Below are 16121 nucleotides of genomic sequence, written 5' to 3'. Positions count from 1 at the left end.
GTAACTGTTGCGTGACTTCTTCATCTGGCACCAACTTCTCTTCGACTCTCGCTTCCTTGTCGAATTGATTCTCTTCGACTCCTTCTTGTTTGTCGAACCAATCACCATGAAGACAACAAATCTCTTTAAATCCAAGAATTCGACTAAGTTAAGGAGTCGAAACTCATTAACTCGCTTCAAAATCTGAGTCAAACTTCATTGACTGCATTTATTGTAGCCTGTCGAAAATACAGGTTATTTACCGTGTTGGCGGTTGGATCCACTCCCCGTTTTCAAGAATCTTGGTATAATGATGGTCAATCTCTATGTCACTTTAATCCCTTAAATTCATTGTTGTTCAATGAATGGTTGGTGTAGATACTGTTTAGGACTCGAAAGAGTCGTTAATGCTTGCTACTGATGGTGCAGGGAGTTGATGGTACGTGATCCGTTATGTGTTGACATTCGATTCATTCACCAATTTATAGACCCAATTGATGCTTGAATTTATTGTTTGTTAGACTTGACTTGGGTTGGATCGAGTGTGTTGTTGTTATTGGTTATATTCCTGTTAGGGTTGATTTAATTGGATTCACTGCGTTAGGTTTTATGTCCCCCCAATTTTTATATATTTTTTTTCCTTTTTTTAATAATATATATGAGCACTTCACACAAGATTAGAGTATAGTTGAGAAATCACCTATTCTCTTTCTTGATATCATCGTGCTCTTGCCTTAGAAAATGGCTTCTTAAGTGATTTATTTCTCATAGTTTTTTTTTGTACAAGTGCAAATCGTATTTCATTCTATTCGATTTTGATTACTCTAGTCGGAGGTTGAATCATTTATTGTATTTACAAGCTGTTACATAACTATTTGTATTTTATGGGTTTCTGGAAACTTGATGGTTTTGTGCAATCTCTGGATTTTTAAGTTCCCTTTCGTACATCTTGTGCTAGAGGGGTTTATTTTGGTTTTATAATATATTCGATTAGGCTTTTCAAAAAAATTATCAAAACACAAAGCTAAATATTTTCATGAACCAAATTATGTTAAAATTAAATTCGATTTTAATTAATTCTACCAAAAAATATTAGAAATTATTTTAAAAAATTAAATAAAATATTTAGCGGATAGATCAAAGTAATAAATATGTAGTTTGTTGACATACGTATTCCAAATAAAATATTGTTTGAAAAAACAGGAAAAGAATAAAATGACCTAAGAAAATAAAATTAGGAATTAAAAAAAATTGTTGGATATAATGTAAATTTATGTCTAGTTTGTAGAGATATTTATACTTACCTAAAAAACAATTTTTTTTTACTTGAAAAATGGTTAATGTGTTATTAGCACATATTAGGCATTATAAAAAAACAATATCAAAAAATATAAATATAAAAAACTATTGAGTCAAATTATGTTAAAATTTAATTAGACATGAATTATTCCTATAAAAAAATATTAGAAATGAAGTAAAGAAATTAAATGATATATTTAGTGGATAAGATCAAAATAATATAGGTAGTTTTTTTTTTGAGATATTTATGCAAAAAAAAAAAAATAGATAGAATAAAGAAACATTCAAAATTAGAAAAATAAAATCAAAGTTTTTGACAATTGTCTATTATGGGAGAGAAATGACCCATTAATTTTATAGAAGAGATAGCGTATGTAAAAATATAGGAGCTTATTGAAGAGAAGAATAATGCATGACAATTGTTCGTTAGTGTTGGGTATTTGAATTGGTTGCATTATTGCTAAAACAAATATCCTTGATCTGTAAGTTGGAACCAAAGTTCCAACATGTGTTTAGGCATCCATGTAAGATGTTGGATACAATGTTCCAACATCCTGGCACGGTTCAGTGTGCCTGGGTTCATGCCCTTATGTACGCGCCCTTTATTGTTTAAGGAAACAATATTTCCTTATCTTATTGATCAAGCAACGCGCATATCCTCTAAGAATCAGCTGTGGAATATTTCTAAAGTAGCTATTATATTTTAGGAAATATTTATTATTGTTTGGAACGATCCTATAAATGTTCCGACATTTTAGGAGTTTCCAGATTTGTTTCTGATTCTTGTTTTGCAGATTAGCTGAACCGATCTGCATTGTGCTGAAGCCCAATGAATTATTTACCCCAAGCTGCTTCAGTATAAAAGGAAGACTTCAAGACCTAATTGCTCATTCAAGCCGTCATACTAAAAAGTTTAGATTTTTAGGGTTTGAGTCTTCATGTATTCTACTCTTGTATCGTTTGTGATGCAAGTTTAGAATCTCTTACTGAGTGTTCTTTCTTGTATCATTTGTGATACTTGTTAGGACTGTGTGTGAGTATTGATACTCTTTGTACTACACCGAAGTTGTGAAACAAGGTGTTAGTTGTTTGTGTTGAAAGGTAACTTCTACTTTTGTTTTGGTTTAGGTCTGATAGGTCACAAGGGTTGTGACTGACCATTAGGATAGTGAGATGGGATCTCAAATCTAGGAGTTCCTAGGTTGAAATCTATACGGGTAGGTCCTAGGTCATATAGTGTAAACGAGGAGTATGCTGAGAGCTATTGAATAAGGACTACACTAGTTGATTTCCTTCCTGGCTTGGTAGCCCCCAGAGTAGGTGTGTTTGTCACCGAACTGGGTCAACAAACTCATTGTGTTCTTTACCTTTCTGTCATTTATTTTCTTGTTTTTTTATTTCTGTTTATCGCGTGATGTTGAAACATTAGTCGTAACATTGCAAACGCTGAAACATCATACAGAACATATTAAAACAAGTGTGCTAGAATTTCAATTGGCGTCAGAGCAGGCACCTTGCCTGTTTTTAGGGTGAGCTCCAGGGAAGTTTCATTCTAGCGCTATGGACAAGGAAGGTGGATTTGTGAACAGACCCCCTCTGTTGGATGGCTCTAACTATGACTATTGGAAATCTCGTATGAGTGCCTTCCTTAAGTCAATAGATAGCAGAACATGGAAAGCAGTTCTGAAAGGTTGGGAACATCCTGTGATACTTGATGCTGATGGTAACAGGACTGATGTTTTGAAGCCAGAAGAAGAATGGACTGCTGCTGAAGATGAACTGGCTCTTGGTAATTCCAAAGCCTTGAACGCTCTGTTTAATGGTGTTGACAAGAACATGTTCAGATTGATCAAGCAATGTACTGTGGCTATGGATGCTTGGGAGATTCTCAAGACTGCACATGAAGGCACTACTAAGGTAAAAAGTGCTAAATTTCAACTTCTCACTACAAAATTTGAGAACTTGAGAATGTTGGAGGATGAAAGTATTCAAAATTATCATCTAAATATTCTTGATATTGCAAATTCCTTTGAGTATCTTGGAGAGAAAATTTCTGATGAAAAACTAGTTAGAAAAATTCTGAAATCTCTACCTAAGAGGTTTGACATGAAAGTTACTGCTATTGAAGAGGCTCAGGATATCTCAAGTTTAAAGGTTGATGAATTGATAGGGTCCTTGCAAAATTTTGAAATAACTGTCAATAGTAAGAGTGATAAGAAGGGCAAAGGGATTGCTTTTGCATCTAGTGTAGAGCTTGATGAGTTACAAATAAATCAAGAAGATGATGAAGACATGACAGAGTCTCTGGCTCTACTGGGAAGGCAGTTTGATAGAGCCAAACCGCAAGTGCACGGCCTATCGAAGTAATAGTAGTAAGAAGAGTATCGTTCCGCTAGGGAGTTGTGAATTCAATTAACTTTTAGAGAATGATTAGAAGAGAGAAAAGTTTATAAGAAGGGGGTTTAATTGCTGAAAGTAAATAACAATAATAATAAAGGGCCTCGGGATCATTGGTTCATCATAATGACAAATCCTTCACTAGACAAGACCTAAACATCTAATTCATTGGTTTACACACTAATTTCTAAAGACCGGTTTCCCTTAGCCCCTCACCTTTTCGATGAAAGTCCGGTGAGAGTTTACTTCTAGCAACCAAGCCTATTTCGCTGACATGATTACTAGAAGATGCATAGAGGATTGAAACTACTCTTTGTCTCAATAATTGCAAAGAATATTTCACTGTTTTGCAATTATTGTCTAGATTCACTTGTTCCAACATCAAGACTCTGCTCTCGCTTTATGAATTGATGTTTAGGATGATGGATTAACGATTATCAAACCCTCCGCTTTCGCTTCCACAGTTTGATAATTGTTAATCCATGTTAAGACGGTGAATCTAGATTAGAAATTAGGGTTACATAGAAATTAGGGTTTAGGCTTGTTTTGTTTAGGATTGAGTCATTAGACTCCCCAATAATCCCAAGACGAAGAAGTCTACTCACTCATGTTCATCGTAGACATGGGGAAGAAGAGAGATAAACAGTAAAATAAATTGCAAAGAAAGTAAAAGGAAATAAAGACTTTTTATTGAAATAATACTTGAAATAAACAAAGTAAAAGGTGAAGGTTTATGGTGGAGAGCTACTCTATTTATAGCTTTACAATCGACTTAGAAACTAAGCAACTAAAAGGGTAAAACAGTAAAGCTGCAACAGGGTAACTTGGGCCCGAAGAAAAAGCAGCAAAAGAGACTTCTGGAGGTGGCACGGCCGTGCCCCATGTTGGCACTGGCCGTGCCAAGCTTCTGACTTGGTGGGAACATATTTTTGTTCCATATCTTCGTATTTTCGCACTGTATTTGCTCTAGTCCTCTTTCTTTTGCTCCAAGACACCTTCCACCATATATTCGTTCCTAAAATAAAATAAAAAGCAATTTAAAGTAAAATATTCTAAAAGGAAATAAAATGCAATAAAATCAAATTAAATCTTATTTAAAACTAAACTAAATAAAGCATTAAAATATACTAATCTATGACTCATCAAACTCCCCCACACTTGAATCTTTGCTTGTCCTCAAGCAAAAGGCAATAGACATAGCAGGCAACAAAAGATTTATTCATGGCAATATTAAGAACACATGTCTCAAAAGAAAGGCTTTGCTTCAAGTACACTAATTACAATTTCAAATACTTCTCATGAACCTATTCTACCCAACATCAAGTCTCAAGTGAGTGTGTGTGTGCAGTCCAACCCTTTTCTTGCTCCTGTATAAGACAGATATTATGAGGAATAGGTTCTATCCTTAGTGCTAAAGTAACCGAGAAAAGTCCTTTCTTCATTTCATATAAGATTGATGGGAATTTAAGTTAAAATTAGATTAGATTAACAATTAAGCACAAGGGGCTGCAGATGCTTAGGGGCTATCTATCCTCGTAGGAAGTCTTCTCGGATGTAATTGTCCTTTCCCCCTAGATTCAAAATCACCCTAAGCGGTGCTGCAAAATTATTATTTGTTTCATCTCCGCGTAGGAAGTCTTTTTGGATGTAATTGTCCTTTCCCCCTAGCATTGATGAATTTGTTTCACTTTAAGTTCAAATTAGATAGTCACCACCATAATTAGGAAGTTAGGGATTGTCCTTTCCCCCACATGTTGGTGCCATTCTCCCGCCCCATTTAACATTAACAAATTAAAAAGAATATAACAATTAAGAACAATTTGATTAATTTTCCCACACAAACTTATACTACTTTTACTCTTAAGACTTTAAAGGGTTTAAGTTAACACTAAAGATAGAACGTGCTCCTTAAAATACCTATTCATACATTTGCTCAAGGATTGCAACCGGGTGCTTTTCTCATTGGAGAATTTCACAATAAAACATGACATGGGTATAGCAAGAACATAAGAAACACAAGAAACTACTTTCATGTACAAGAAGCAACCTAAAGAAGAGACAAAACAAAAAAAATTCATGCCATTTTTTACATTAAACACAAGCTACTAGTCATGCCTTTCACTATAAAAACAAAACAAAAGAATAAAGTTCAAGGGAGTTTGGACACTACGACTCTAGACACTTTATTAGCCCCCCCCCCACACTTAGGGGAAGCATTGTCCTCAATGATTCAAAAGAAAAAGAAGTTAAAAGAAAGGAAGAAGAAGTAGAAGAAGAAGAAGGAGTGAAGAAGAAGAATTAGGGAGAGAAGAAGAAGAAGAAGGGAAGAGAGGAAGAGGAAAGCTCACATGTTCTCATTGAGGTCCATAAGGAGGACCTTGGAGATTGAATTGGTGCATCAACCTTCGGAGCATTGCATTGTTTTCTTCCGACAAGCGGGTGCCCCTTTGGACATCATTTCTCAGCCCCAAAAGTTTGACACCTTGCCTTTGTTGCTCGGTGCTTATCCTTTCGACCTCGGTTCGCATCCATGCCCATCTTTCATCATTATTGAGTTCTCCGACATTATGGTCATGGTGCTCCTCCTCATGGTGCAAGTTAACACCTTCTCCTTCATCATGTTGCTCATGTACCTGTTCATTATCAACATACAACCAATTTTCCTCCACCTCGGTGTTAGTTCGAGATGGGTTAGGAAGCAAAAACAGAATAGGCACATTGAGTTTAAGGGCATATTGCATGGGTGGATGATGTGTAATGAATTTCATAGAGATTAGAGTCTCTATGTTAAGCCTATTGTTGCCCTGAATTTCATGTATCCCTTCCTCCTCGCTCACTCCAAACTTACTAGCAATGAATGTGATAACACCCCCCACTACTATGTCGGCTACAAGATTAGGCTTAGTTCCTATTGAGGCAAGGTAGTAAAGCATGTAAAAACAAGTATTCACGGGGTAATTATGAAGCATAGCCCAAAGCATAAAGATTTCATCTGTCCTACATGTTCCTACTTCCTTCCTACCCCAAATGGTACAAGCCATTACCCTTTGAAGGTACCTAAGAACTGGGTTGTGGATGTTACTAGCCTTGTTTGAACGTGAAACGTATTGATCTAGACCAGTTATGCGTGTCCAAAAGCTAGCAGGGTTATAGTCTTCCGGCTTTAAAGCTTGATTCCAAGAGTCATGGATGAACCCTGCATTTATGAAGCCCATTTCAGTGCAAAAGTTTTCAAGGGACATCTCGTAATCAATATTCAAAAGCCGGAAGGAGACTCTATGATCGGGGTCATCTAAATTCAACTTATCTTTCTTGAATTGGATAGAACTTAAAAACTCATAAGTAAAATTTTCATACCCCCTCATAGGACTAAGCATCTCACCCCATCCTAATCTATTCAGCAATTCAAAAGCATTGTCCCTAATCCCTAAGGTATTCATAGTATGAAAATGAGGGTACCTACAAGGATGCAAAGGTTTAGTGATAAGGACTTTATACCTTTCTTTTTGGTTGTTATCCTTGAAGGTGATGCCATGATTCTTTGCCGGTGCCCTTTTCTTTGATGGAGGTCCTCCGGAAGATGTTGTCGGTTCCTTGCCACTTCTTCTTGAAGCCATTAGACCTTTGACCTTGGGTTGATTATGGAATTTTGGTGAAGGTTAGGGTTTGTGAAGAATTTTGTAGAAAAGGGTGGTTGAGGGTTGGGGTTGATGTTCTAGTGAGGTTTATGCGTTTAGATTTGGAGATTGGTTAAGATTTTGTGGTTTTTGGGTTAAGGTTTATGGTGATAAGGGTTTGGTGAATTATGGGTTTGAGTGGATGAAAGATGTTTTTGATGGGTGGTTTGTGTTTGGAATGAAGTTTGTGATTGATTGGTGAAAGAAATGAGTGAATTGGTGAAGTTTTGAGGGAGATATGAAGGTTTGAAGGTTATGGAGGTTTAGAGAGAAGTTTGAAAGATGAAAGAGGGTTGTGGTTTGTGAATGAGGAAGAAGGAAGAAAAATTTATGTTATATGGTGTGTAGAGGTCGGGCACGGCCGTGCCACCCTTGGCACGGGCCGTGCCAACTTACTGACTTCATGCTCCAAATTTGCCTTAAAAACCTGGCACGGCCGTGCCAGCCTTAGCACGGGCCGTGCCAACCTTCTGGTCCTGTGGGCTTCAAAATTTTTCACTTTTCTTGAATCATACTTGGACAATTACCTACAAAACACTTAAAACAACCAAAAACAAACAAAACAAAAGCAATTAAATGTGTGGGTTGCCTCCCACGAAGCGCTTGTTTAGAGTCACTAGCTTGACGGTTAGAAAGTGGTTTTAACTATCCTATACCCAATCTCTCAGAAAGGGATAATGGCAACAAACTAACATGCTCTCCCAAATCACACATGGCTTTCTCAAATGTTTTATATCCTATGACACAAGGTATGGAAAATCTCTCTGGATCCTTAAGTTTAGGTGGCAATTTGTTTGGAAGTATTTCAATAAAATTTCTAAACTGCTCATCTAACTTGGATTTAGCAAACTCTTATGTTAAAGGATTTTTAGGCTCATGAGATGGTGAAACAAATGGCTTGTCATTCTCTCCTATAGCTTTCTCACTTTGAGGCTTATCACTTCCTATCTCTCCTTCATTGTTCTTAATTTTCACAACGGGGTCCTCTAATTGGTTACCATCCCTAAAAATAATAGCACTTATATGGTCTTTGGGGTTGGTTTCGGTTTGGCTTAGAAGGACTTCGGAGGTTTGAGAGGGAGTAGCCAGCTGTTGGGGTACTTGAGAAGTCTGAGTCTCTATCATCTTACTGTGAGTAACTATGGAGTCTACGTTCAATGTATGTTTGACAAGAGAGTCCTTCAAAAATTCAGTTTGGTTTTTAAACTCTTGGAGCTGCTCAGATTGATTTATAAGAAAATTTTCTAAAAAAAGTTCCAAGCTGGATTTTTGAGGGACTATTTGGTTGTTTGCATAACTGAGTGGTGTTGTTTCTTGTCCAAAAAGATTTTGAGGGGTTTGAAAAAAAATTTGATTGTTTTTAAACCCTTGATTATATTGAGCATAGTTTACTTGCTCAGGACTTCTAACAACACTACCTAGTTGGCAATCAATGCCAATATGGCCAAATACACCACAAACTTCACAAAGAGGTGATACAAGGGCAGGTGTGACAGCACTAGTATTTATTTTATCAAATTTTTGTGTGAGTGCGTCAACTTTAGCAGCTAGATGATCAAGGGAAGAATTTTCATACATACCTACCTCTTTCTGAGAGGGTGAAGGAGCAACATTAGTGGTGTCCCTTCCGTAGGTCCAATGATAGTGGTTTTGTGCCATGTCCTCGATCAAAGCATATGCTTCTGTGTATGTTTTGTTCATCAAAGCTCCACCTGCAGCTGCATCAACATAAATTTTTGTGGGATACAAAAGGCCATTATAAAAAGTGTGAATAGTAAGCCAATTTTCTAAACCATGGTGGGGACAAACTCTCAGCATTTCTTTGAAACGCTCCCACGCATTGTAGAAAGATTCTCCATCTTTTTGAGTGAATTGTATGATTTGTTTTCTTAAGTGAACAATTTTAGAATGAGGAAAGAATCTGGCAAGAAAGTCTTGCTTCATTTGATGCCATGAAGTGATAGAACCAAGTTTCAATGAATTAAACCAAGCACTAGCTTTTCCCCCTAAGGAAAAAGGAAAGTAGTATAGCCTTACGACCTCTTGGTTTGCATTCACAGTTCCACTGAGTCTTAAAAAAATTGAAATATGAAGATTCGGATCCTCAGTGGTTGATCCGAAAAATTGATTTTGCTGAACTAACTCAATAAGTTCAGGTTCTATTTCAAAATTGTCCTCAACCGTTGGGTACACAATAGCATCGTATGACTCATTTGAAGATGGGATTGCATACTCCTTGAGAGAGCGTTCCTTAGCCATATCGTTATTGTCTTCCCAAGAAGTTAAAGGAAAAAGAAGAAATAGAAAAAGTTTTTTTCTTTTTTTTTGGATAGAAATATAAAATAAAATAGAATAAAATAAAGCAAAAGATTTTTATTTTAATTTTAGAAAGAAATATATAAAATAAAATAAAATAAAGCAAAAGATATATATTTTTTTTTTAAGAAAGGTATACAAAATAAAATAAAACAACGAAAAAGATATTTTTTTTTTTAGTCTAATCACTATTAAAAAGTTAATAAAATTACAACAACTCCCCGGCAACGGCGCCAAAAACTTGATAAAGCCAAACCGCAAGTGCACGGCCTATCGAAGTAATAGTAGTAAGAAGAGTATCGTTCCGCTAGGGAGTTGTGAATTCAATTAACTTTTAGAGAATGATTAGAAGAGAGAAAAGTTTATAAGAAGGGGGTTTAATTGCTGAAATTAAATAACAATAATAATAAAGGGCCTCGGGATCATTGGTTCATCATAATGACAAATCCTTCACTAGACAAGACCTAAACATCTAATTTCATGGTTTACACACTAATTTCTAAAGACCGGTTTCCCTTAGCCCCTCACCTTTCCGATGAAAGTCCGGTGAGAGTTTACTTCTAGCAACCAAGCCTATTTCGCTGACATGATTACTAGAAGATGCATAGAGGATTGAAACTACTCTTTGTCTCAATAATTGCAAAGACTATTTTACTGTTTTGCAATTATTGTCTAGATTCACTTGTTCCAACATCAAGACTCCGCTCTCGCTTTATGAATTGATGTTTAGGATGATGGATTAACGATAATTAAACCCTCCGCTTTCGCTTCCACAGTTTGATAATTGTTAATCCATGTTAAGACGGTGAATCTAGATTAGAAATTAGGGTTACATAGAAATTAGGGTTTAGGCTTGTTTTATTTAGGATTGAGTCATTAGACTCCCCAATAATCCCAAGACGAAGAAGTCTACTCACTCATGTTCATCGTAGACATGGGGAAGAAGAGAGATAAACAGTAAAATAAATTGCAAAGAAAGTAAAAGGAAATAAAGACTTTTTATTGAAATAATACTTGAAATAAACAAAGTAAAAGGTGAAGGTTTATGGTGGAGAGCTACTCTATTTATAGCTTTACAATCGACTTAGAAACTAAGCAACTAAAAGGGTAAAACAGTAAAGCTGCAACAGGGTAACTTGGGCCCGAAGAAAAAGCAGCAAAAGAGACTTCTGGAGGTGGCACGGCCGTGCCCCATGTTGGCATTGGCCGTGCCAAGCTTCTGACTTGGTGGGAACATATTTTTGTTCCATATCTTTGTATTTTCGCACTGTATTTGCTCTAGTCCTCTTTCTTTTGCTCCAAGACACCTTCCACCATATATTCGTTCCTAAAATAAAATAAAAAGCAATTTAAAGTAAAATATTCTAAAAGGAAATAAAATGCAATAAAATCAAATCAAATCTTATTTAAAACTAAACTAAATAAAGCATTAAAATATACTAATCTATGACTCATCACAGTTCAAGAGAATCTTCAAGCAGTTTGATAGAAGGTCCAGACCCAATGGTCAGAACATCAGACCCAACATTGACAATCAACCCAGTAAAGAGAATATGGTAAGGTCTGATGAGAAGAACTCTCAATACAGAGGTGTTCAATGTCATGAATGTGAAGGATACGGCCATATGAGAACAAAATGTGCTACTTTTCTGAAGAAACAAAGGAAAAGTCTAGCTGTCACATGGTCAGATGGGGATGACTCGGATGATGAAGTGAAAGTTAAATCTGCAAATCATGTCTCTGCCTTAACTGGTAGAATTATGTCAGACACTGAATCTTGTGAAGAGGAGATGTCTTGTGATGAGCTTGTCTTATCCTACTATGACCTGATTGCAAAGGATACTGAATTAACCCAAAAGGTTGAAGAACAGGTAAATGAGACTGCTCATCTACAGGATGAAAGATTTGACAATCTATCTCATATCTCAGAACTTAATGATGAGGTGTCAAGACTTGGCTCTCAAATTAATCATATGGAAGAACATATTAGTTTGATGACTGCAGATTCAACCAAGAGCGAGCAGATGTTCAAACATTCAAAGGAACGTCAGACAAAGAAGAAATCAGACTCTTGGGTGTGTCATCACTGTAAAGGGAAGGGTCATATTATACCTTACTGTTTTAAGCTGCATGGTGAGTCAAAGCAATTTCAGCAAATATCTTATAACAAAAGATGGACTCACAGAAGTATCAATACAATCTTAATTGCTCACACATCTCTAAGAGCATCATCTAAGGAGGATTGGTACTTTGACAGTGGGTGTTCAAGACATATGACTGGAGTTGATAAATACCTAGAAGATGTGAGACCTCATGTTAACAGCTATGTTACTTTTGGCGATGGAGCTAAAGAAAAATTGTGGGACCTCATGTTAACAGGGTTTGCCCAGACTCGATGATGTGCTGCTAGTTAAAAGTTTGACTGCCAATTTAATTAGCATAAGTCAGCTGTGTGACCTGGGACTACAAGTAAACTTCACCAAGCCAGAATTTTGGATTTCAGATGAAAGAGGAGAAGTACTAATGAGAGGCACAAGGTCCAAAGACAATTGTTATCTTTGGGTATCACAGGAAGAAGCACTTATCTCTACCTGTCTCTTGAGCAAAGAAGAAGAGATCAAGTTATGGCATCAAAGGTTGGGTCATCTACATCTGAAAGGAATGAAGAGAGATTTATCTTCAGATGCTATCAGAGGATTACCTAATTTAAAGATTGTTGAAGACATCATATGTGGTGAATGTCAGATTGGCAAGCAAACCATAATGTCCCATCCAAGGTTGGAACATCAAGCAACCTCCAAAGTTCTTGAACTTTTGCACATGGATCTGACGGGGCCAATGCATGTTGCGAGTATTAGAAGAAAAAGGTATGTTCTTGTTGTTGTCGATGATTTCTCTAGATTCACTTGGGTAAACTTTATTAGAGAAAAATCAGACAATTTTGATGTGTTTAAAGAGTTGTGTACACAACTACAAAGAGAAAAGGGTTGTGGCATTGTTAAAATTAGGAGTGACCATGGAACTGAATTTGAAAACTCTAGATTTGATGAATATTGTTCAGATGAGGGAATCAAACATGAATTCTCATCACCTATAACTCCTCAGCAAAATGGTGTGGTTGAGAGAAAGAACATGACTCTTCAAGAATCTGCAAGAGTCGTGCTTCATGCTAAACATTTACCTTATCGTTTCTGGGCTGAAGCTATGAACACATCTTGTCATATTCACAATAGGGTAACTCTAAGAACTGGTACCACAACAACACTCTATGAGTTATAGAAGGGAAGAAAACCTACTGTTAAATATTTCCATGTGTTTGGTAGCAAATGCTACATTTTGTCTGATAAAGATTACAGAAGGAAGATGGATCCAAAGAGTGATGAAGGAATTTTTCTTGGTTACTCCACAAACAGCAGAGCTTATAGGGTCTTTAATCTTAAAACAGAATCTGTAATGGAGTCTATTAATGTTGTGATAGATGATGTGCCTAAAGAAAAAGTCCCTGATGTCGATTCTGATGTTGAAACATCTACTCAGGAAACAAATGCACCTGCCCAGGTGAATGAAGCTGAACCTGAAAAGGAAGAAACAGAAGAAGAAGAAGAGCTAGATCAGATGTCCACTTCTAAAGGTCCTTCTACTAGAGTATAGAAGAATCATCCTCAAGACCTAATCATTGGGAATCCTGATCAAGGAATCACAACCAGAAGGTTAATTGGAGTCATTGCCAACTCTTACTTTGTGTCCAAGATTGAACCATAGAATGTCAAAGAAGCTCTAACTGATGAGTTCTGGATTGAAGCAATGCAAGAAAAACTGAATCAAATCAAATGAAGTGAAGTGTGGGATTTGGTTCCAAGACCTGAAGGTATAAATGTGATAGGTACTAAGTGGATCTACAAAAACAAGTCTGATGAAAATGGTACTATAACCAGGAACAAGGCAAGACTAGTAGCTCAAGGCTACACCCAAATAGAAGGTCTGGATTTTGATGAGACTTTTGCTCCTGCTGCTAGGTTGGAATCTATAAGACTGCTGCTAGGAGTATCATGTATTCTCAAGTTTAAGCTGTTTTAAATGGATGTAAAGAGTGCCTTTCTAAATGGGTACTTGAATGAAGAAGTTTATGTTGAGAAACCTAAAGGATTTATTGATCCCAGCTTTCCAAATCATGTGTACAGATTGAAGAAAGCTTTGTATGGCTTAAAGCAGACACCTAGGGCTTGGTATGAGAGACTGACTTAATTTCTTGTTGGTCAAGGGTACATGAAAGGTGGTACAGACAAAACTTTGTTTGTAAAAGATGACAATGGTAGACTGATGATTGCCCAGATATATGTTGATGACATTGTTTTTGGTGGAATGTCGAAGAAGATGGTTCAACATTTCATTTAGCAAATGCAGTCTGAGTTTGAGATGAGCTTAGTTGGTGAATTGACCTATTTCCTTGGACTTCAGGTTAAACAAATGGAAGATACAATCTTCATTTGTCAGAGTAAATATGTCAAGAATATTGTTAAGAAATTTGGCTTGGATAATGGTGGTCACAAAAGAACCCCAGCTGCCACTCACTTGAAACTAACAAAGGATGAAAGTGGTATATCTGTTGATCAAAGCATGTACAGAAGCATGATTGGGAGTTTACTATATCTTACTGCAAGCAGGCCAGATATTACTTTTGTTGTAGGTGTGTGTGTGCAATGTATCAAACTGAACCAAAAATGAGTCATCTTACTCTAGTGAAGAGGATACAGAAATACATCAATAGTACAAGTGATTATGGGATCTTATACTTATATAGTAAAGACTCTAAGCTGATGGGCTATTGTGATGTTGACTCGACAGAAAGTGCTAATGACAGAAAAAGTACCTCTGGAGGATGTTTCTTTCTAGGAAATAATCTGATTTCCTGGTTTAGTAAGAAACAGAACTGTGTGTCTCTATCTACTGCTGAAGCTGAATACGTAACAGTTGGGAGTAGTTGTTCTCAACTTGTTTGGATGAAACAGATGTTGAAGGAGTATAATGTGGAACAAGATGTTCTAACCTTATACTGTGACAATCTAAGTGTTATCAACATTTCCAAAAATCCTATTCAACATAGCAGAACAAAGCACATTGACATTCGACATCATTTCATCAGAGATCTTGTTGAAGAAAAGGTTGTGACACTTGAGCATGTAGACACAGAGGAGCAACTGGCAGATATTTTTACCAAAGCCTTAGATGCTAAACAATTTGAAAAACTAAGGGGCAAGTTGGGAATTTGCCTACATGAGGAGGCTTGATCATCTGTGGTGTGAGGTGTGCTGTCAAATCTCTACTTTTTGCACGTCTTTGGTTTGTGGAGTATGTTGAAGGTGAGAAAAACACAAGAAGGGGGGTTGAATTGTGTTTTGAAAAATTCTTCGTTTCTCCTAAAACTGAACACACTGATCGGAAGCTAAGTGAAACAGCTTTTGAAGTGATAATCAGAATATGAACGCAGCGGAATAAAACAGAGAGAGAAGAAGAACGACACAAAGCAATTATACTGGTTCCTTCCACAATTAGGAAGTAGTCCAGTCCCCCTTGCACTTCCAAGGAGATTTCACTAAGAGTAATATCTGATTACAATTGCTCAAGCACACCTGCAAGAGACTTCCTTTGCTCAAGCACACTTTGCAAGAGTCTTCCTATGCTCAAGAACACAATCAAGAGACTTCCCTGCTTAAGCACAACTGCAAGAGACTTCTAACTAAACAAAATTACACAGAAAATTGTTTAAGGTTGAACACTTGATATACAATCAGAGGTGCTCACAATACAAATCAGATACAGACTCAATAACTTAAGAATTTCTAAGATGAAACTTTGAGACACATAAATTCTAAGTGAATGCAGAACAATTTCAGCAGAGGTTTGGCACTTGTAAAAATGTTGTGAGTCTTTCGTTCAGCATTGCCAAATCTCTAAGTCTTCACTCCTTTATATAGAGGTGTGAAAGAGATGTTGTGAAATTGCCAGCACATCAAAGAGTCGTTGTTGAAGCTTGATCTTTCACCAATGATCTTTTGCCTGATTTGGTTGTTTTCCTATGAAGAACCAATTTGATATCCATTCCCATTGTGAAAGAACATCTTTACAGGCATAGCTGTTATTCTGGAGCTGTTTTCTTGTCCTGTAGCGTGGACACAAAACAGAGTAGTGGAGAAGGTGGTTGTACAGTTCGTACAAAGTACAATGTCAACGCTCTTTAAAGATAAGGTTCCAAGGCCTTCAAATCTTCACCAAAATGACCGTTGCAACCATCCACTAATCTTCTGCAGTGTTTTCGAATCCAATAGACAGCTTTTGAAGTGTTGATCTTTGAATCTTCAGCTTGTGGTGATAATCAGCTTCTGATGAGCTTCAGCTTCTGATGAAGTTGCTTCTGAACTATCTGCTTCTGATGGCTATCCGCTTCTGAAGGCT

The 16121-nt window shown here is 36.7% G+C and overlaps 1 protein-coding gene and 1 non-coding gene across 2 annotated transcripts; both read left to right on the top strand.

The window, feature by feature from the left end:
• Positions 1–2838: 2838 nt before the first annotated feature.
• LOC146922256 (uncharacterized) lies at positions 2839–12067 on the top strand. Its single transcript, XM_085711503.1, has 2 exons — positions 2839–3624; positions 11129–12067. The coding sequence occupies exons 1-2, from the start codon at positions 2839–2841 to the stop codon at positions 12065–12067; spliced, it is 1725 nt and encodes a 574-aa protein (XP_085567629.1).
• LOC146922257 (small nucleolar RNA R71) lies at positions 9142–9249 on the top strand. Its single transcript, XR_015013010.1, has one exon. It is a non-coding gene; the product is annotated as a small nucleolar RNA R71 (small nucleolar RNA).
• Positions 12068–16121: the final 4054 nt, after the last annotated feature.

The sequence above is a fragment of the Medicago sativa genome, chromosome 5, assembly GCF_051527215.1.
Source record: "Medicago sativa cultivar Bolivia chromosome 5, Bolivia_mono, whole genome shotgun sequence".
Taxonomy (NCBI): Eukaryota; Viridiplantae; Streptophyta; class Magnoliopsida; order Fabales; family Fabaceae; genus Medicago; species Medicago sativa.
This window is presented reverse-complemented; position numbering and strand designations above follow the sequence as displayed.